Source organism: Malaclemys terrapin, chromosome 4, assembly GCF_027887155.1.
Source record: "Malaclemys terrapin pileata isolate rMalTer1 chromosome 4, rMalTer1.hap1, whole genome shotgun sequence".
NCBI lineage: Eukaryota > Metazoa > Chordata > Testudines > Emydidae > Malaclemys > Malaclemys terrapin.
This window is the reverse complement of record NC_071508.1, coordinates 4119742-4142288: the sequence shown is the minus strand read 5'-3', so window position 1 is coordinate 4142288 and position 22547 is coordinate 4119742. Positions and strand designations below refer to the sequence as shown.

At 42.9% G+C, this 22547-nt stretch overlaps 1 protein-coding gene across 1 annotated transcript in view; it reads right to left on the bottom strand.

Annotated features, from left to right (window-relative positions):
- Window positions 1-12732: 12732 nt before the first annotated feature.
- The window catches only part of LOC128836850 (protein ZBED8-like), a 40276-nt gene continuing 30461 nt past the window's right edge, over window positions 12733-22547 (bottom strand). The window contains exons 12-15 of the mRNA XM_054027515.1: window positions 19390-19518; window positions 18744-18781; window positions 17036-17088; window positions 12733-14587 (exon numbers count right to left, since the gene is read on the bottom strand). Of these exons, the coding sequence (XP_053883490.1) occupies window positions 12810-14587; window positions 17036-17088; window positions 18744-18781; window positions 19390-19518 (1998 nt within the window). The 3' untranslated portion in view covers window positions 12733-12809. The remainder of the gene's footprint in view (window positions 14588-17035; window positions 17089-18743; window positions 18782-19389; window positions 19519-22547) is intronic.

Genomic DNA, 22547 nt, shown 5'->3' with positions numbered 1-22547 from the left:
GGTCCAAGAGAGAGCTGGGCAGTACAGGACATAGATTTCTGGGAGAAAATCTAAGACTGGGTGTGTGCTGGGGTCACCCTGCTGTATAACCCGGCTGGTGAGAGCCAGAGTGTAACTCAGGTGTGGTTAGCAGGCTGCAGTTACACACACACACTCAGGGTGTGAGTTGCACGCTCTTAGGCTGTTTGTGTGTGGCCCAGGTGGGAGTTATTCCAGTGAGACTTTGTAAGACACTCAAGGCTGCAGGGCCAGGAGGTGACAGAGCTGCTCATTAGTCTGGATTGTACCCTGGCATGCCAGAGATGTGTAAACAGGACTCTCACGTGGGAGTAAAGGGGTTATATTCTCTCGGTGTTTGGCACTGGAGCGACCGCTGTTGGAAAGCTGTGTCCACTAAGCAGTGTGACATAATGTCTGTGCCACTCAGGAAAGACAAGAAGTTCAGGCACTTCAGTGCTATAAGGCCAATGTCATCACTTCCATGACATAATTAATCTAAGCAGTCCATGGCGTAGGCTCACCCACAGTCATTCCTCAAGCCTACTATGGGCTTTCAGGTCCTAGAGAAATGTGTTTCCCAGATAGTCTCATTAAAGTTCCTAAATTCCCATCCATCATCTTGGTAGAGGGCTGGTGGTTCATTTTGTGTCTCCTTAATGATAAAATATGAAGACTTTTTTTTCAAAGCAGCTCTTGTTTTTTTAAATAGCAAGTCTTCCAGCTGCACTCGACACCCCCCGTTCCCCCGCTGTAAAGCTGAGCTGGTCACTCGGCCTCTGGTCTCCTTGCACCATAACAAAGACCTTGGAGGGCCGTGACAAGCATTCATAAAGCACTCCTTATAGTAAATGATCATTAGTGTTAGTCCAGGGGGATTGTTCTCTCCTTCTCTTTCTAGAACGAGGTAAAATGATACAGGAAGCCCAAGAAGAATGTTGGAAACTTCCCCTCTCCCCCAGTTCCCATCCTACTGATGAGTCTCCCCTAATACAGAGCCTTGTGAGTTTCCTAAGTCAACATTCTGTCTGGGGCTGGAGGCTTTGGGATACATTTTAGCGAATACTTAGTGTACGAAAGTACAATGGGACGGGCTTTAGAGCACCCAGACTGCTCTTGCGCATTCAGCCTAGCCGGATGATTGTATGTTGGGGCAGGGTGGGAGGACGAACTTGATTCCCCTTGGGAAAATAACTGTCACTGAAAAATCCTGGGATATTCTCAGCTCCTGGTCTTTAGTCACTTCCTATTCAGCCCAGGGCCGTGACATGCTGAATGAAATGTATTCAAGTTGTAATCGCACCCACCATTCCCCTATCTAATTCACATGCACTCTTGTATTCCTTACCCATCCCCACCTTCCGAACGCTCTCACAAGTCATGGCTACATCTTAATCCTGTCCTTCATAACTGAATCTGGCCTTAGCATCCCGATTTCTGTATGCTAAGGTACTTCTAAATTGCTGCTCAGTCTCTTCATTCTTTTAACATTCTCCAGAGTTAATCTGTCATGTGGATTTTGTCATAATTCAGCAGATTATAATAAAGCCAGGGATATCTTGCTTTGTCTCTGCGGCATTCTGGCATCTGCGTGAGCTGCATGGAGCTTACTCTGTGCTCCCCGTTGCATGGAAGATTTTGATAAAGCGATGTGTACCTCCTTGGTAGAGGGAAAGCCAGCTCCCTCTTTACAGATAAGTATAGAAAATGAAGCGGGGAAAAAATCAGTCTAATGTGTGAGTTGTTTCTATAGGAATATCTAATATGAAATTAACCAGACTGTCCACTGGGAGGCACTGTTACCATTACACACACAGCTGATCCATTTTCAAATTGCAGGACAAACCAGTCTTTGAAAGGGGGTGTTTCAGGCAAAGCGTTCTAACATGAGCTATAAAAATCTAGGTTTCAGAGGGAGTTGTGCATGACTATGGAATCATCAGGCCACCTGTTTACAGAGGCGGAGGGTGTACGTGTGAGAAATCATGAATGTTTGTTCAAGCCAGGTGCTCTGAGCAGGGGGTTGGACTGGATGACCTCCTGAGGTCTTTTCCAAAGTAATCTTCTATGAGTCTATCGTTCTAAGGGGTCCAGAGGGAAGAAATCCTAACTATACAGAAGACACAGAAGCCATTAGGGTAGTGTGGGGGAGATGGTCATGGTTTATTGTTAACCATATTGATCCCCGTGTGTGTGTGTGGGGGGGAGGGGCGGAGACAGCCCCAGGGGTTAAAGAAACTGAAGCCAACAGGATCTGACAAACGAGCAGCCTCAGAACTAGGCTTCACTGCTTCCCATCAGCAACAAAAATTCAGCAATGAACTAATTAACGCTGATGTTAACTCTACAGTTTAACAATGACATTTGAACTCTCTGATATGATTCGCAGGAGGTAGGGGACTTAACGCCTCTCAGCTGTAATTTCCGGCTGTCTGCTGAAGACAACACCGGACTAGTTTGCACTTAGTTCTGGCTGTAAGATTATCTTTGCAACCACAAGCGCTAGCAATTACCAAGCCTTCACTAGTTTAGATGTTATGGAGTGGTGGCCAGCGCACAGCAGTGAAGGTTGCAAGTGAATCGCTGGTATAAGCCTGATGTTAGCCCCATCCTAAAATCCATACAAAGGAATAGCTGCATCAGTCAATCAGTCCATACTGCCTCTCTCTGGCCCTGCTCTTCCTCTGCAGCTCCTGGAACCTCTCTCCTTTCCTTTGCGCTCCACTTCCCCCTGCACCCCACAGCCAATCTCTGGCTCCCACCTTCCCAGCCAGCACCCTGCAGTCGCTCTGGTCCCACCTCTCTCTCTACCTCACTTAGGGTGGACATATTTCAGATTCCCAAAAAGGAGGGTGGTGGAGGAATGGGGAGGTGGGTACAGTTGGGGGGTGCTTGTGGGGGTGTCTGTGTACTGAGAGGGGTACCTGGGACTGCTGGAGTATTTGGGGGTGCTGAAGGGGAGTGTGTATACTGAAAGGGGGTGCTAGAAGAGGTATTTGGGGGTACTGGAGGGGTGTGCGTGTACTGAGAGCGGTACCTGGGGGTGCTGTCAAGGTATTTGGGGGAGCTGAAGAGGTGTGTGTACTGAGAGGGTACCCAGGGGGTACTGGTGGGTTTTAGGGGTGCTGGAGGGGCACCTGGGGGTGCTGGAGGGGTATTTGGGGGTGCAGGAGAGGTATCTACCACATCTGTCATGAACATATAAACTAGTTGGCACCTGACCAGAAGGACCAATGCGGAAAGAAGATACTTTCAAACCGGGGGTAGGGAGGGAGGATTTGTTTGTTGTTCTCTTTTGTTGTTCCCTCTCTGGATGGAGGGAGAAGCCAAGCAGGTACAACATCTCCTGAAAATATGCCTGGAATAATCCATCTAAAGCCACAGAAATTGTAAGTAGGGCAAGGAAATGTGTTAGGTTATCTTTTGTTTTGGCTTGTGAATGTTTCCTATGTTACAGAGATAGTTTTATTCCTGTTTTTTAATCCTCTGTGTTTTAAATATTTTTATTACCCTATAAAGTTACATTCTATCCTGATTTTGCAGGTGTGATTCTTTTATTTTTTCTTTATTATAAAGTTCTTCTTTTAAGAACCTGATTGATTTGAGTGTCCTGAAGACAAAGGGTCTGGTCTGTGCTCACATTGTAACCTATTGGTTGGTATATTATTCTCAAACCTCCCCAGAAAAGGGGCTGAAGGGGCTTGGGGGAATATTTTGGGAGGATAGGGATTCCTGCTGTTGCCATCAGCTAATGAAACAACATATGCACAAATCTCTTAGGACACAAAAAAACCAATCCTGTTCTTAACAAAAGTAAATTTTATTTAAAAAAAAAGAAAGAAAATAAATCTGGAACTTAGGCTTTTGCTAGATTTAAAAAGAGCAAATATAATAATTAAGCATCAAGAATGGTTTTCTTGAGGTCCAGCTTAATGGTTACCAGCAAAAGAAAAGCATTTGGGGGTTAGCACAGAGGAGTCCACAAGCGTTACAGAAATAAAAGAGAGAACCTAATAACGTCTTCCTAGACATTTCCTGATCTACTTACATATCTGGGGTTTCAAATTGAGTAGTTCTAGGTATGGTCTGGTGGTTTTCATACCTGGTTCACAGCTTTTTACAGCATAGCTTTAGCACTGTCTCTGCTCTGTTCCCTCTCTCCAGAGAACAGAGGGACAGACAAAGGGAAAGTTTTTTCCCAATTTTAAAAAGTTCTAGCCCTCCCATTGGCTCTTTTGGTCAGGTGCCTACTCCCTTCCTTTTAACTATGGGCTTTTTTAATCCTTTACAGGTAAAGCAAGTAGAGAACAGCTACAAACAGGGATTTTATAGCTAACTGGCTGGCTGGGTGTCTATAAAAGGGGGACATCCCTCCCCTCTTCATTTATCACATGCCCCCCAAATCACAGACGGTGCTGGCCAGCCTGGTTCTGGTCAGGTCCACACCATATGGGATTTCTTCCTGGAGGTTTAGGAAACAGAGTTAATAAGATACATGCACTTCTATTTTTACTACTAATTGCATGAAGAACTAAATAGTATTTTTAACATTTCAAGGACTACAATGACTTAGAATACAGGGATATTTTTATCCGGCTGATTCCTTGAAACCTTTCCGGGAGAGTGCATCGGCCACTTTGTCAGAGACTGCTGAAATGTGTTGTATTTCAAAATCAAAGTCTTGAAGAGCTAAACTCCACCAAAGAAGTTTTTTGTTAGTTTCTTTGACTGTGTGAAGCCACTTCAGTGCTGCATGGTCAGTCTGCAGGTTGAAACACCATCCCCAAATGTATGGGAGTAGCTTCTCCAGAGCATACACAATGGAATAACATTCTTTTTCTGAGACTGACCAGTGGTTTTCCCTCTCAGAAAGTTTTTTGGCTGAGAAAAATGACAGGATGGAATTGAGAAACACGACAGGACGGAATTGTTGTCCTTCCTGCATTAAAACTGCTTTTACACCGCGCTTGGACGCATCTGTGGTACAATGAAAAGTTGGTCGAAGTCCGGGGCCCTTAGTGCAGGGTCAGACGTAAGGGCCGCCTTAAACTGTTTAAAAGCTTTTTGACACTTTTCAGTCCACTGAACTGCATTTGGCTGTTTTTTTCTGGTTAGGTCTGTCAGTGGGGTGGCAATTTGGCTGTAGTGTGGTACAAATCATCAGTAATACCCAGCCAAGCCCAAAAAGGATTGGACCTGTTTCTTTGACTTAGGGACAGCCCAATTTTGGATAGCATTTACCTTAGCCTGTAGGGGGTTGATAGTTCCTTGACCCACCTAGTGTCCAAGGTACGTTACCCTGTTTAGGCCTATTTGACATTTTTTGGCCTTAACGGTTAATCCTGCCTCCCTTATACACTGGAAGACAGCTTGGAGGTGTTCCCGGTCTTCTGCCCATGAATCTGTGAATATGGCCACATCGTCAAGGTAGCTGCTGCAAATTCCCCAAATCCAGCCAGAAGGTTATCTACCAGTCTCTGGAAAGTGGCAGGTGCATTTCGCAGTCTGAAAGGGAGCACATTAAATTAATACAGTCCTACATGGGTGATGAAGGCTGAGCTTTCCTTGTCTGGGTCATCTAGCAGCACTTGCCAGTACCCCTTAAGTACATCTAAGATGGAGATGAACTGGGCAGGTCCCAGTTTCCTCAATAGCTCAGCTGTGCGTGGCATTGGATAGTTTTCTGGGTGAGTTACAACATTTAGCTTACAGTAGTCTATGCAAAAGAGAATTTCCCCATTTGGTTTGGGAACCAGAACCACTGGAGAGGCCCATCCACCCTTAGAGGGGTGGATTACACCCTCTGTATCCTGTCCTTGATTCCCTTTCTATTGAGGTTTTGGATTGAGAAGCCATCCGGTAGGGTTGGGCTCTAATTGGGCGAGCATCACCTGTGTCAATGGAGTGGTACACTTGTTCTGTCCGTCCTGGGGTGGCTGAAAACATTGGCGCGAAGTTGGTGCACAGCTCCTGGATTTGCTGTCACTGCTTATGCCCAAGGGGCATTGAAAAGATCACCTCTTCAATGCCACTGTTGCTTTTTCCTTCATAGTAGACTCCTTCAGGCCACTCAACATCGTCTCTCTCCTGGAGAACCTTGATTTCTCGGGAATTAAAGGGCTTTAGAGAATTAACATGGTATATTTTAGGTTTTAGGGTAGGGTTTTGGAATGCTATGAGATAAATAAAAGCTCCCAGGCGTTCTTGGACCATAAATGGCCCCTCCCACAATGCTTCCATCTTATTGGCCTGGAGTGTTTTCAGGACCATGACTTGGTCACCTACTCTGAAGGAACGCTCTCTGGCATGTTTATCATACCAGGCCTTCTGCTCTTGTTGAGCATTTTGTAGGTTTTCTTGAGCAAGGGCTAGAGAGTCTTTGGGGGTGTTTTGCAGGTTGGTTACAAAGTCCAAAATGTTAGTTCCTGGAGAAGATGTAACCTCCTCCCATTGCTGCTTCACCAACTGTAATGGCACCTTAACTTTGTGGCCATAAACGAGATCAAACTGTGAAAACCCCAAAGTGGGATGTGGTACAGCCCTGTAGGCAAAGAGCAACTGCTGCAACACTAGGTCCCAATCATTGGAGTGCTCATTCACAAATTCACGTATTATGGCCCCCAAAGTCCCATTAAACTCCTCCACCAGGCCATTGGTTTGATGGTGGTAATGGGTGGCAACCAAGTGGTTTACCCCATGAGCTACCCTAAGATGTTTCATGGTCCCTGGCAGGAATTTAGTTCCCGAATCCGTAAGGATGTCTGAGGGCCAACCTACCCTGGCAAAAATGTTTGCCAATGCCTGGCTCACACTTTTAGCTCCCGTGTTGCTTAGAGCTACTGCTTCTGGCCATCGGGTGGCAAAATCCACGAAGGTCAGTATGTACAGGTTTCCTCTGAGTGTCTTCTTAGGAAAAGGACCCAGAATATCTACAGCTACTCGCTGAAATGGAACCTCAGTGATGGGGAGTGGCTGGAGAGGGGCCTTGACCTGGTCTTGGGGCTTTTCCACTCTTTGGCACACCTCACAAGAGGTAGAAACATCCTTGTCCATCCTCTTCCAGTGAAATGACTTCCCCAAACAGTCCTTGGTCCTGTTCACCCCAGCATGGCCACTAGGGTGATTGTAGGATGAGCTCAAGAGCTTTTCCCTATACGTAGTTGGAGCTACCAACTGTCTCTGAGGATGCCTGTCCTCCTTGTGCCAACCAGAAAGGGTTTCCGTGTTTAAGAGTCCTCTTTCCACAACAAACCTAGACGTATTGGAAGAGCTGAGAGGTGGCGGGTCGCTCTGTGCCATCATCCAAGCTCCCTTACGGCTTTCATCCATTTCTGATCTGCCTGGAACTGCTTCCCTGATGCTGGAGACATTAGTTCCTTGCAGGGTTGTGCACTTTGGCTTGGTCCCACTGGAAGTGATTCAGATGATAGGAGTGTCTCCGTCGACTGTGAACTGCTCTCCTCTGATGCACTGGGTTGTATTTCAGGCTCCGGTTGAGCTTTTTGCACCAGGTTAGCTGGTGCTGTAGGTGCAGGCTCTGTGAACATAAGAATGACCCCACTGGGTCAGATCAAAGGTCCATATAGCCCAGTATCCTGTCTTCTGACAGTGGCCAGTGCCAGGTGCCCCAGACGGAATGAACAGAACAGGTAATCAAGTGATCCATCCCCTGTCCCTCATTCCCAAACAGAGGCTAGGGACACCATCCCTGCCCATCCTGGCTAATAGCCAATGATGGACCTATCCTCCATGAAGTTATCGAGTTCTTTTTTGAACCCTGTTATGGTCTTGGACTTCACAACATCCTCTGGCAAAGAGTTCCACATGTTGACTGTGCAGGGGCAGCTCTACGTTTTTTGCCGCCCCAAGCACAGCAGTCAGGCGGCCTTCGGTGGCATGCCTGCGGGCAGTCCGCGGTCATGCGGATTCGGTGGCATTTCTGAGGGTGATCTGCCGGTCACACGGCCGAATTGCTGCCGAAACCGCGGGACCGGCGGACCTCCTGCAGGCACGCCACCGAAGGCTGCCTGACTGCCGCCCTCACAGAGACCAGCAGGCCGCCCCCCACGGCTTCCTGCCCCAGGCACGCGCTTGCTGCACTGGTGCCTGGAGCCGCCCCTGTGACTGTGCGTAGTATGAAGAAATACATCCTTTTATTTTTTTTAAACCTGCTGCCTATTAATTTCATTTGGTGACCCCTTGTTTTATGAAAAGCGAACAACACTTCCTTATCTACTTTCTCTACACAAGTCATGATTTTATAGAGCTCAATCATATCTCCCCTTAGCCGTCTCTTTTCCAAGCTGAAAAATCCCAGTCTTATTAATCTCTCTTTATATGGAAGCTGTTCCATACCACTAATAATTTTTGTTGCACTTTTCTGAACCTTTTCCAATTCCATCTTTTTTTATATGGGGCGACCACATCTGCATACAGTATTCAAGATGTGGGCGTACCATGGATTTATATAGAGGCAACATGATGTTTTCTGTCCTATTATCTATCCCTTTGTTAATTATTCCCAGCATTCTGTTTGCTTTTTTGACTGCCACTGCACATTGAGTGGATGTTTTCAGAGAGCTATCCACAATGACTCCAATATCTCTTTCTTGAGTGGTAACAGTTAATTTAGACCCCATCATTTTATATGTATAGTTGGGATTATGCTTTCCAATGTGCATTACTTTGCATTTATCAACATTACATTTCATCTGCCATTTGGTTGCCCAGTCACGTAGTTTTGAGAGATCCTTTTGTAGCTCTTCGCAGTCTGCCTGGGACTTAACTATCTTGAGTAATTTTCAGAGTGGTAGCCGTGTTAGTCTGTATCAGCAAAAAGAACAAGGAGTACTTGTGGCACCTTAGAGACTAACAAATTTATTTGAGCATAAGCTTTCTTGGGCTAAAACCCACTTCATCGTATGCATGCAGTGGAAAATACATTAGGAAGATATATATATACACAGAGAACATGAAAAAATGGGTGTCGCCATAACAACTGTAATGAGAGTAATTAATTAAGGTGGGCTATTATCAGGAGAAAAAAAAAACTTGTACTGATAATCAAGATGGCCCATTTCCAACAGTTGACAAGAAGGTATGAGTAATAGTAGGAGAAAAAAATTAGCATGGGGAAATAGTTTTGACCCATCCACTCCCAGTCTTTACTCAAGCCTAATTTAATGGTGTCCAGTTTGCAAATTAATTCCAGTTCTGCTGTTTCTAATTGCAGTCTGTTTCTGAAGTTTTTTTGTTGTAGTATTGCGACTTTGAGGTCTGTAAATTGAGTGACCAGGGAGGTTAATTGATTACTCTTGTTACAGTTGGTATGGCAACACCCATTTTTTCATGTTCTCTCTGTGTGTGTATATATATATCTTCCTACTGTATTTTCCACTGCATGCATCTGGTGAAGTGGGTTTTAGCCCACGAAAGCTTATGCTCAAATAAATTTGTTAGTCTCTAAGGTGCCACAAGTACTCCTCATTCTTTTTAGTAATTTTGTATCATCTGCAAATTTTGCCACCTCACTGTTTACCCCTTTTTCCAGATAATTTATGAATATGTTGAATAGGACTGGTCCCATAACAGACCCCTGGGGGACACCACTATTTACCTCTCTCCATTCTGAAAACTGACCATTTATACCTACCCTTTGTTTCCTATCTTTTAACCAGTTACCAATCCATGAGAGCACCTTCCCTCTTATCCCATGGCAGCTTACTTTGCGTAAGAGCCTTTGGTGAGGGACCTTGTCAAAGGCTTTCTGAAAATCTAAGTACACTATGTCCACTGAATGCCCTTGGTCCACATGCTTGTTGACCCCCTCAAAGAATTCTAGTAGATTGGTGAGGCATGATTTTCCTTTTCTAAAACCATGTTGACTCTTCCTTAGCAAATTATGTTCATCTATATGTCTGACAATATTGCTCTTTATTATAATTTCAACCAGTTTGCCCAGTACTGAAGTCAGTCTTACAGGCCTGTAATTGCTGGGATAACCTCTGGAGCCCTTTTTAAAAATTGGCATAACATTAGCTATTCTCCAATCATCTGGTACAGAAGCTGATTTAAATGATAGGTTACAGACTACAGTTAGTAGTTCTGCAATTTCACATTTGAGTTCCTTCAGAAGTCTTGGGTGAATACCATCTGGTCCTGGTGACTTATTGCTGTTTAATTTATCAATTTGTTCCCAAACTTCCTCTAATGATACCTCAATTTGGGACAGTTCCTCAGATCTGTCACCTAAAAAGAATGACTCGGGTTTGGGAATCTCCCTCACATCCTCAGCCATGAAGACCGATGCAAATAATTCATTTAGTTTCTCCGCAATGGCCTTATTGTTCTTGAGTTCTCCTTTCGCATCTTGATCATCCAGTGGCCCCCCTGGTTGTTTAGCAGACTTCCTGCTTATGTACTTTTAAAAAATTGCTATTACTTTTTGAGTCTTTGGCTAACTGTTCCTCAAATTCTTTTTTGGCCTTTCTAAGTGTATTTTTACATTTCATTTGCCAGAGTTTATGCTCCTTTCTATTTTCCTCACTAGGATTTAACTTCCACTTTTTAAAGGATGTCTTTTTTGCCTCTCACTGCTTCTTTTACTTTGTTGTTTAGCCATGGTGACTCTTTTTTGGTTCTCTTACTATGTTTTTTAATTTGAGGTATACATTTAAATTGAGCCTCTATTATGGTGTTTTTAAAAAGTTTCCATGCAGCTTGCAGAGATTTGACTTTTGGTGCTGTACCCTTTAATTTCTGTTTAACTAACCTCCTCATTTTTGTATCGTTCCCCTTTCTGAAATTAAATGCTACAGTGTTGGGCTACTGTGGTGTTTTTCCTGCCATAGGAATATTACATTTAATTATATTATGGTCACTATTGCCAAGCGGTCCAGCTTTATTCACCTCTTGGACCAGATTCTGTGCTCCACTTAGGACTAAATCAAGAATTGCCTCTCCTCTGGTGGGTTCCAGGACCAACTGCTCCAAGAAGCATTTAAGGGGTCAAGAAACTTTATCTCTGTATCCTGTCCTGAGGTGACATGTACCCAGTCAATAAGGGAATAATTGAAATCCCCCATTATTATTATTATCAAGTTTTTTATTTTAATAGCTTCTCTAATCAAGGACAGTAGAACTGTACTTGGCAGTTTATGACAGAAGGACTCGCCCTCAACTAAGTAGCACTCGCTAGGGAAAAGGACATGGGTTCCAAAGCCTGGTGAACTGAGAGAGGGTGGGGGACAAGTATGTTTACCTGGTAGTGTAGGCCCCCTTCTGAGGGTCCTAAACACACATCTGAACTCTCCACTGTGTAATAACAGAACTAATTTTGGTTCTATTAGGAGTCTTGTTACACACTGTAGAGCCAAAGTCACTGATTCCTAGGTCAAAGCATTAGACCTACTTTGGACAAGTGGTTCTGAGTCCACCAGCATTGCCCCCTCCCCCAACAGCTGAAATCACTAAAGAGCTAAAGTCACTGAGAGCTGTGTTAAGTGTGTGTGTGTGGTGGGAAGGGGGCTGAAGACATATTGGTGAGTGGCTAGCAGGATGGCTAGTAGAGAGGAGCGGGCAGCAGGACAGCTGGTGGTGAAGACTGTAGCAGAACCCTGTGGAGAGGCGTGGCAACCAGCCGTCAACCCGAGCAGCGGAGCATATGAGCTTCCCCCATACATCTCCCCCACTTCCACCCAGCCTGGGAGGTAAACTCTGCAGATGAACTTCTGAACTCTGGGGGCTGCACTGACCAAGGACAGAAACGCTGGGTGGGGGTGACATTTGGGTTGCTGGACTTAAGACCCTGAGGGGAAAAGGACACTGCCAAAATTACTTGGGTCTTTTGTGTTATGGTTTGTGTTATAAATCCTGTTTGTGATGTTTCCCCAACATAATACTGCAATGTTTCCCTCCTTTATTAAAAGTTTTTGCTACATTCAGACTCCGTGCTTGTGAGAGGAGAAGTATTGCCTCTTAGAGGTGCCTGGGGGCTGGTATGTAATTGTCCCAGGTCACTGGGTGAGGGCTCGAGCTGGTTTTGCCCTGTGTTATTAAAACGGAACCTCCTAGATACTGAACCCGGCCCCTTTGTTTTCTTTCACAGCTCTTCCCTGGGGCAGGTGTGTGTGTGTGTGTGTGTGTGTGTGTGAAAGGGATTGAAGGTACCCCACGTGGAGGAATTCCCAAGTGCTCCTTCCTGGGTTCAAGGGGTTTTTTTTGCATTTGGGTGGTGCTAGCGTTTACCAAGCCAAGGTTAGAGAAAAGCTGTATCCTTGGGAGTGTAATACAAGCCTGGAGTGGCAAGTATTAACTTTTAGAATCCTTGCAGGCCCCCACTTTCTGCACTTGAAGTAACAGAATGGGGATTTAACCTTGACAGATTGAAACACACCACCACCCAGATATAAGGCATGTCTGCGTGTTATCTGTAGGATTGAACCTCTCTGGATGGGCAGAAACACTTATAACTGGTCATTCTTTTCCTAGACCAGAGGTTCCCAAACTTATTTGGCCTACCGCCCCCTTTTCAGAAAAAAAATTACTCAGCGCCCCCCTGGAAATTTCCCTTCTTTAAGCGAACAAACAGAAAGATGCAGTGACAAATTTGAGTTCTTTTATGTATCTATATTTCTACCTACGTCCTACAATATAGTAAAGGAAGATGTTGTTGTAAATAAGACACCCTGAAGCTTGAAATTATAAAATTATTTATTAAAATCAACCATAGTAACATTCGCATTACACACAGAAAATTAAGATAACGAAGGATAATATTAAAATAAAAATTACGAATAACATTAAAAATAATCTTAATGAGAAGGATGAACCTGGTGCGCTGCTATCAATTTATTAATGTTCGGCTCTATTTTTGTCAGCAGCATTCTTAAATCACCGCGATTAGCTATTTGCAGTCGGTTTCTTTTTTTAGTTAACAGATTTGTGACCGCACTGAACCCACGTTCCACTAAATATGATGAAGGAAATGCAATTAAAAACTTTTGTACTATAGCCCATAATCCAGGATAAAGTGTAGGTATCTGCTTTTGCAGCCAGAACTGTTGGTAGCCGTCTTTGAATTTAAATTTCAATTCCTCATTTGTTGTTACTTCTATCAGTTCTTCTTGTAATTTTGAAGATTCTTCTGTGTTTGTACTTGAAAAAGGATCTAAAACCCAATCGGGTATGTTCATTTTAAGAATATCTTCAAATCGTTGATTGAAGTCAGAATGGAGAGCCTCCAAGTGCTGACAATAGGTAAGCAAGTCTTCATCATGTTTTTCTACTGTCGATAAATTTGGAAACTGGCTGAATTCTCCTCGTCCTAAATTTCGTTTGTACAGAAGAAGTTTTGCCACAAACGCGGAAATAACAGTTTTTGTTTTGATTAAATTCAGCTCATCACCTTGGAGCTGTAAATTTGTTTCATTAAATTTATTAAACAAGTCTGTCAAATAAGCGATGTCATTTTTGGAATCAATCAAGTTGGCTCGTAAAGCATCATCTTTGTTTTCTAGGAACTCTAGCACTGAGTCAAAGAGTTTATAAAACCGATCCAAACAGGCACCTTTTGATAGCCAACGAACTTCTGTATGAAGCAGCAAGCGATTGAATTCTTCATCGTTTTCAATACAAAGTTGTCCAAACAATCTGTCATTCAGTGAATTGCTTCTGATTTTGTTGATTGCTTTAATGACATAATGTAATGACCTATGTAGGCGTTCACTCAGATTTTTGGCAACTAAATGTTGACGATGAATGACACAGTGTACAGCGAATACATTCGGAACCACTTTTTTTACATATGCAAGAAAACCCCTGTAGCGCCCTATCATCGCTGGAGCACCATCAGTAGCAACTGACAAGATATTACTCAGGGGGATTTCTTTTTCTTTAAAAAACTCTTCCAATGCATGAAATATCGATTCTCCTTTAGTATCAGTTTGCAAATTTTTAGCAAATAATAATTCTTGGCAAATTTTTTCTTCTTTTATGAATCGCATGTATGCTAAAAGTAAGGCTTCATTTCCTGGCAAAGTTGACTCATCAAGCTGTACAGAGAACTGGGATGTTTTTAAATACTTACATAATGAGTCTTCAACATCTTGAGCCATTTCATTAATTCTTCTTTGCACTGTATTATTGCTCAAAGAAATTTTCTTGGTAATATCAGACGCTGGCTTGTGTAGCATAGTGCGTATTACCTCACTTATAGCCGGTAGAATTAATTCTTCACCAATAGTATGCGGTTTTCCCGATTTAGCAATCAGTAACGAAATGTTGTAAGAAGCACGCAACCCATCGTCATCTTGTTTGGATGCTATTGAAAAGAGTTTTGCCAATGTCGGCTCTGTCAAAAAATTTTCTTTAAGCGCTTGAAAATAAGATAAATCCTTATCTTTCTTATCAGCATGAACTTTTGTCAAATGTTCTTGTAGTCTTGAAGGCTTCATAGCTTCATTTGATAAAACTTTTTGGCAAATCAGGCACATCGGTAATGTATTGTTTGTAGGCGACTGAATAAAGCCATAGTTCAAATATTCAATACTATATTGTCTACATTTTTTCTTCTGTTCAGCCATGATATTATCTGTAAAAGAAATAAAATTTATGTGTTTATTTATCATAATAGGGGTATAAAATTATCAAGATATATAACAATTTATATAATTGAAAAAGTGCAATTTCTCTCACTGGAACCAAAATTTTTTGCAATAGTTGTGTTATTAGAATATCGCCCACGACATCAGGTATACAGTGTTTTTTGCGTAAGACGGCAAAAGACAACCAAACTAAAATACTAATGAAACTAATAAACTGGGTTTTGTTCTTTGCTCAGCATTAGATATATATACTTGATATTAAATTGTCAAATATCAAACTAAATTTATCAAGAAATAATTAATTTAAAAAATAATCAATATGCAATTAAAAATCAGTTAATAGTTTTAATTTAGTTTGCCCTTATTTAAATAATTGTTCCTTATTAACACACGCCTTATTTACCAATTCACACAGATGATTCGATAGATATAAATAAATGTTAATAGTTAACAGTTTTTTTATGATTTCATTCCCCTGTTTTCGTTAATATTGTAATAAAAAATATGACAAATATATTGACTGTACACTTCAAATAGTACTGTACCGACACAAGTCTGCTACGATTTTATTAGTAGTAAGCACTAGAGACACAGAAACGTACGGTAGATATGTAAGAAAATGTATAAAAATTGCTGTTTTATTGAAACAACAATAATACAATTTGCTTTGTATGTGATCTGGAATCCGTAAAGATCGAAGTTTTCGAATATGAATAAAAAATGATAAATACTTATTGCACTATTGTTAACTGCTTTTTACACAATTCAGAAACAATCTAAATTAGATTTCATACATGTCGCCTATTTATAGTATCGTATTGTAAACAAGTCATTACACGCACATATTCCTGCTGATGCATGCTGGACTTCCCGACAATGCGTGACATACTCGCCTGCCAACACTTGCTTGTTAAGAGCTGTTGGCGGACTTGACACCTGATCGGTTATAATTTGTGAATTTATTTGGAAAATACAGTAATCACTACAACTTTAACTCTATGTTACACAACAGATGAAACATGTACGAACGGTTTTTCAAAATTTTCTTATATTCTCTTCTTTCTTTATGCTTCCACCGCCCCCTTATTTTTATTCAACGCCCCCCAATTGCACCCGAGGCTACTACTGCCCCCCTGGATCGTTCCATCGCCCCCCAGGGGGTGGTATCGCTCACTTTGGGAACCTCTGTCCTAGACCATTTTCATCTGGTATAGCTATCTCATCACTTGTCATGGATGCAGCCGTCAGAAGACGCTGAAGAAACCCGACCTGAGTATTTGTGTCTCAGTACAGAAACAAAATTATAATTGGGCAGTTAATTCTGTGGTAAGGAAAATATCCTGGTATTTGTTAAGAATTGTGGGTAGGCTACAAAGGCAGATCTGCTGGTTAAAGTTAAGCCTTAATTAGGAAGTCTTCTTACTTCTTTCCATAGACATTAAGAGCAGGAGGTTGTTTTTTCCTAATGTACCCTGAACATTGGAGCTTTTTATCCAAATCTCCCCATGAATTTGGGAATTCCAAAGAAAATTAGGTGTGCATGCATGCTAACTTTGCATTCAACGCTGCATAACCACCTTGGTTTTGTCCATTTCCAAATTTCTCCCCACATTGGGCCTAATGCACTTCTGGGAATTTGCTGATCTCAACTGTTCCTTTATTTTAAAAAAATTAAAATGGTTTCTGCTTTAATTCTATTGCCTAATTTTAATATAATATAAGAGGATCATTTATAAAGATATTGATAACATTGGGGCCTCCATGGATTACCTCCTCCAGGGTGTTTGTACAGCTGAGCGTCAGTGCCACACAAATATTCAATAGAACAACCAATGGAGAAAGCCACACCTTCCACCACCGAACCCAAACCCAACCTGGATCCTCGTTGTGGCTGTGGGGTCCCTAGAACTCCCTCCTTCTCCATGTGCTGAAAAGGCTGCACTTTACCCACAGCACCTGAAGAAAGGGCTCTCAACAGGCTGTAGATATGCTGGGGAATCTGGGAGACTCAGTGAACCGTATCTGTATGGCCGTAATGCTTGGTAAAAGACCAATCTAAGACACACAGATTCTTGAGCAGGATGGTGTCTGGGGAAAATGGTGGTTCCCAAAGCCCTTCCCAGGGGTTCTATTTACTCGGAAATAGAATCTTCATGGCCCTGGCCTCTCCCTGACCCTGACCCTCCCTGGCAGCAAATTGAACCAGCTCCTCTCACTGGCCCTCCCATCAAATGGTGGGAAGCAAGCCTCCAGTAACTTCCCTTTGTCTCTGACAGCAACTTGTAAATAAGGTGACCAGACAGCAAGTGTAAAAAATTGGGACGGGGATGGGGGGTAATAGGAGCCTATATAAGAAAAAGACCCAAAAATCGGGACTGTCCCTATAAAATCGGGACATCTGGTCACCCTATAAATGATAAGAGCTTGTCACTTACTTGGCTTAGCAACACAATTCGCCATGCGGTACATTAAGAGATATGCAGTGGAACTACAACAGAAAGAAGAGAAGTGAATATTAATACCTAATCAAATGGATGCCACATCTCTCCCCATAAACGCCTTTCCAGTCTGGGAGTTTACTGGCCACTTCACCTTGACTGGTCCCTTGAAATATATGTTAACTACTTAAGCTAAACAATCTGTTCCGCCTTGTATTTTACTGTGACACTCTGAGTACATATCCCAGACTAGAAGAAGAGCTCTTTGTAAGCTCAAAAGCTTCTCTCTCTTATCATCAGAAGCTGGTCCTGGTCTCTTTGATATCCTGAGACCAACATGGCTACAACAACACTGCATACTTAGATGAACCAGAGATTCTGCCTGCCCAAGGAAAGAACCATGACTATAGCCTGCAACCAGCTACCTACCATCAGACCAGGAAAGGAACAGCTCTTCTCCTGTCTCTCTTTTTGTTTTAATTTATTTACTGTATGCTCGCTGGGGGAACTGGACTTGACAAAACTTGCAGCTTTGTAAATAAGCTGACATTTTGATTAATGATGATACAATGTTCCAAAATTAACGAACAAAAGCTGGGTTTGTATCTTTACATTTCCCTGCACATTTAGGTTACTAAAGTGGAAAGGTTCACATCGTGTGTGGATACCGACTACATAAAGCTGAGGGCTAGCTCAGTGGTTTGAGCATTGGCCTGTTAAACCCAGGCGTATTCAATCCTTGAGGGGGTCATTTAGAGATTTGGGGATTTAGTTGGGGATTGATCCTGCTTTGAGCAGGGGGTTGGACTAGATGACCTCCTGGGGTCCCTTCCAACCCTGATATTCTGTGATTCTAATAAAGATGTCTATGACAAAGCACTAGTGATGAGGTGCAAAAGTATTATCTAAATAACCCTACAATTATGACTGATTGAAGGGGGGTGGTCAAAATTTCTCCTGATTGCTTGAAAGTTGACGCTATTGTTAACTGGCCTATACTCCACACTAAAACACAAGTCCAGTCCTTCATAGGTTTGGCTATCTATTACCACCGATTTGTACATGGTTTAAAAGACATAATATCTGTCATCACAGATGGGTGCCAAAGCCAAATGAAATAGTGGGGACAAGGCCATGTCAGAAAGGTTTTGATAAGGTAAAGAAAATCCTGTCAGAAAAGCGGGTTCTGGCCAGTCCAGCTTTTGACAAAACATTCAAACTGTGTACTAACACATCAGATATTGGTTTTGACGTGGTACAGATGCAGACAGTGGGAGGTAACAAAAGCAGCCCATTGCTTTCTTAAGTAAGAAGCTGACACCCACTTAAGAGAATTATTCTGGCATAGAAAAAAATGTTATGCAATTATATGGGCCATCCACACTCAAGAGAGTGACCAGCAGGAATGCTGACCCTAAACCAATATTTTCACATCCTCTGAGGCATGTCTCTTGAACTCCAAAGGCCTAGCAGACCCAATCTCAATGCAAAGGGGAAAAAGCAAACAAAAGGAGTGGAACAGAGTTTGGCTGGGGTCCAAGCCAATCAACAGGCACACAGAAAAACCACTGATCTAAGCAATGATCAGTGAACTAATAAAAACTCAGTAGAAAAATGGCTGCCAAGGAAGGGAGGAGCTTTGAAAATGTCACACTGGCATAGGAATGGCTGAAAATCCAACTGTAAAACATGGCATTGGAAATACCTGTTCGTGGCACCAGTTGTGTTCCATTCTTTTGTATTCTGTATAAACAAACAAACAGAAAGGATCATTTCCCAAGAGAATTGCCAAAGTATTTATCACATATCAATAACAAGCACAGTATGGAGGTGAAGGCGATATCTCATGTATCTCTATGACTGTGTTAGTGCTAGACAATGGATGATAAAGTTAAGATGTACATTTAATCTGAGTTAATGGGAAGGAGACTATACTCTGCTTTGTTCCAGCAGCACCAAAAGAATAACTGCCATCTGAACAATTACTTTATTACGTCTCTCATCCAACAGGACAGTACTATATCTGGAGGGAGGGGAATGCTGTGCTATTCAAACAGCATATTGTATGGAAGTGAGGCTAAAGGGAGCATGTCCATGGTATAATGCAGTAATACACGCATGCCAAATTAGTAACACCGGGGTAAAGCCAGAAGAACTCCATAGGCTTTGTGTGAGTAACTGCAGATTTACACCTATATAAACGAGTACAGGCTTTGGTTTACAGTGTTTTCAATCTGCTAGAGAGGTAGTTCCAGATATGGTACTTCCCTCTTGTACTACACTTCTCAGATCCCTTAATAGAAACCTGGACGTGTCCATGTTTTCTTTCCCTGAACTCAGGCACCCATTACCTCAGTCACCATGGTGTCGTTGAAGGAGTACCAGCACTCGTTTTCAAATGACCTTATATCAGCCACATAATGGCCACCGTGAATTCCTCCAAAATGGTGACACATTGCAAAGAGCTCATACTGTGTGTTCTAGAAGAAAATCATGATCAAATTCAGATCAGCAGTCTTTTCAGTTGCACTGCAAACAGACTTTTAGAGGGATGTATAGAGAGCTAATTGCAACCTTACTTTTAGCCAGAAAGCATTTTTGTCACTTAAAAGCATTTCCTAGGCCTCTGAGCTGAACTCTTCAACAGTGAATAAATTACAGAAAGCATGGAAATAAAATTTTGATTTCTTTACAAAAAGAGAAAGATGTGATTACATTGGTGACGTTATAGTAACAATGTAAAGACTGACATCTGGTTGTGCACAAATATGACCACATAAACATTCACAATGTAAACAACGATTTTGTATTTATTATTATAAACAAATGCATTAAATCCGTGCCATATATTAAATGTCTTATGTAAAAAATAAACAGATGGTTTGGACATGTGAGGTGATGATACAGCTCCTTTCTAACAGGAAAACTGGCAACTTCTGAGCTCAGAGGACAACTCATTCTCTGGATTCATTTAACAGTGTCCTTTTGCCTGTGCATTTAGCCAGCCAATCTGGAACAATGTGACAACTGTCGTGTATAGGTTGGTTTAACTATAGACTATCCTGGATACGAGGAAGTGCTTGGATCAGGATTACATTCTCCAGTTGAACCCTACATTCTTGTATCTGAGGGACTGACAATGAAAAAGAGGTTACTTACTTTACAGTAACTGATGTTCTTCAAGCTGTGGTGTCTATGTATTCCACTCTTAGTATTGCATGCCCCTCATGCCAGAGATCAGAATTTTCCCCCCTTGTTCATCCTCACATGCTCCCTGAATACCCTTGCACTCTCCCATTCCTGGTCTCTCAGGACATGAAGATGTGGGGCGTATAGGGAGGACCTGACATCAATGCATAATTTCACCCACTGTACGTGCAGAAGTAATCACTACTCAAAACACTGTTTGCCAGGAGAGAAGACTTAATGGGTGGGTAGCTAAAAACTCACACAGTGTTTTCATTAAACTACTCAATACAATATTCAACTCCCATGGCCAGATGGAAATTCTTAAAGTAGATGCATAAGGAATCTTTTAGAAATAGGATGAAAACATATAGAATTTTAGGATGATAGGCAGATACAGAAGCTAGATATACTTTAATAGACCTAACTGATAACCCAGGAATTTTAAGGATAAAATGTAATTAAAATGAAGGGACTGTCCGCCTGAAAAGGGGGCATAGTATGATCCTGGGACCAAGCATCACATCTTTTCCAGTTAGAGCTGTGAGTGGAAAGTTTTGTATTATTTATTAAAATGTCCTGAACCACTTGAGAAGAGGATTTCTGTGTCTCCTTCAAGCAGCCATCATCCAGGCTGTCAGACGTAGGGATGACAAGTCCAGATGAAGAATTGTCCTGCCATTCTGTAATATCAAGTTGGGGAACAGAGAGTGTGTCAGCGTGCTGTCTTGTAAGTTCAGACAGCAGCAAGAAGCAACCAGTCCTGAGGCAGGGGGAGAGGGAGGTTTTCCCCTCCCCCTGCCTCCCTCCCTGGGCTCTCTGCACAGCACACTCTCTCTCACACATACACACACAGGGCCGGCTCCAGATTTTTTGCCACCCCAAGCAAAAAAAAAAAAAAAAAAGCCAAAGTGCTGCCGCCAAAGCAACAACAAAAAAAGGGCGGGGGGGGGGGGAAGTGCCGCCCCTTGAAAAGGGCCGCCCCAAGCACATGCTTGGGATGCTGGTGCCTAGAGCTGGCCCTGCACGTGCACACACACACACAGCGCCTCTGGCCCTGCACGAGCATTCACATTAATGGTTTGCTTTGTCCCCCGGAGCAGATCAGCACAGCATGCAAGGGCTGTCGGAAATCATGCTTTGAAAGGGGAGGGGTGCATGTCTCCAGGGCAGCCGAGTTCAAAACAATGAGCAGAGCGGTCACTTGAGACATTACGGGACAGCTCCGGAGTCTAATTACAGCGCAGAAAGCAATCAAGTGTTTGCACTGGCAATAGAGTGCCGAAGCCTCTGTGCAAATAGCCTCATGACTCTCGTCGAGGTGGTTTTTTGCAGCGCTGCAACTGAGGAGTTTCTGCGCACAAAGTGGCTTGGCAGTGTGGAAACGGCTGCAGTTTGAATGCAAAAAAACTTCTTTACTGTGCAGAAACTTGCCAGTGTAGACAAGCCCTAAGTAGCTGTTGCTGTTATGGGGAGTGTTGACAATTCACAGCAGGGAAAGTATTTCCAGGGAAATGTTGCTCATAAGCAGTGGTTGCTTTTACAAGGTGTTGCTGCAAACAAGCATTTATTGTACAGAACTCACAACCAATTTGGGCTTTGTGCCCTGCTTCTTAATAGTCTGCCCTGAGGTTGTTGCTGCAGACAGCTTGACAGCCTCTTCTGGGGAAGATGAGAAATTGTTCAGCCGTGGCGCTATAGTGTCCACTTATTCTGATATCTATTGAAACGCTGTACCAAAAGGACCAGATACCGGAGTTATAAGATTCCCCCACTTGCTAGGTACTGGGATTGGCACTGGGTAGAGTATGGTGCCTTGAGGGAGACTTAGCTGTATGAGGGTTAGGAAATGAGGATCTAGAGCCTGGAGGAACCACCCTCCCTTCCCAAGAATTCCAAAAAGGCCATTGTGGGACCTGATATTGAACCAGGGCAAAACCCCAACACATCCTATCCCTGGACCTGCTCCTGTAAGAATACTGGTGCCAAGAACTCAACCTTCACAAGGATGAACAAGGAGAAGCTTGAGATCTTCTGAACTGGGACCTTGATGTGAAACATCTCACCTCCGACTCTGAGGAGGAGTAAGCATGGTCCAAAGGACAAGGTGGTGCAGCACCAGGTGATGAGGCAGGAGATCAGGACCTGGACAGATGAAAAGGAGACGGTACCGGGGTAACCATCGGTGGCTTTGGTGCTTAAGATAATGTACATCTGCCCTGCTGCACACAGTAGAGCTTTTGGTTACTGTCAGTACTGACAAGTTCACAGTCCCTGATGGCCGAGTATGTCAGTGCCGAGGATGATATGGGTACTGGAGCTT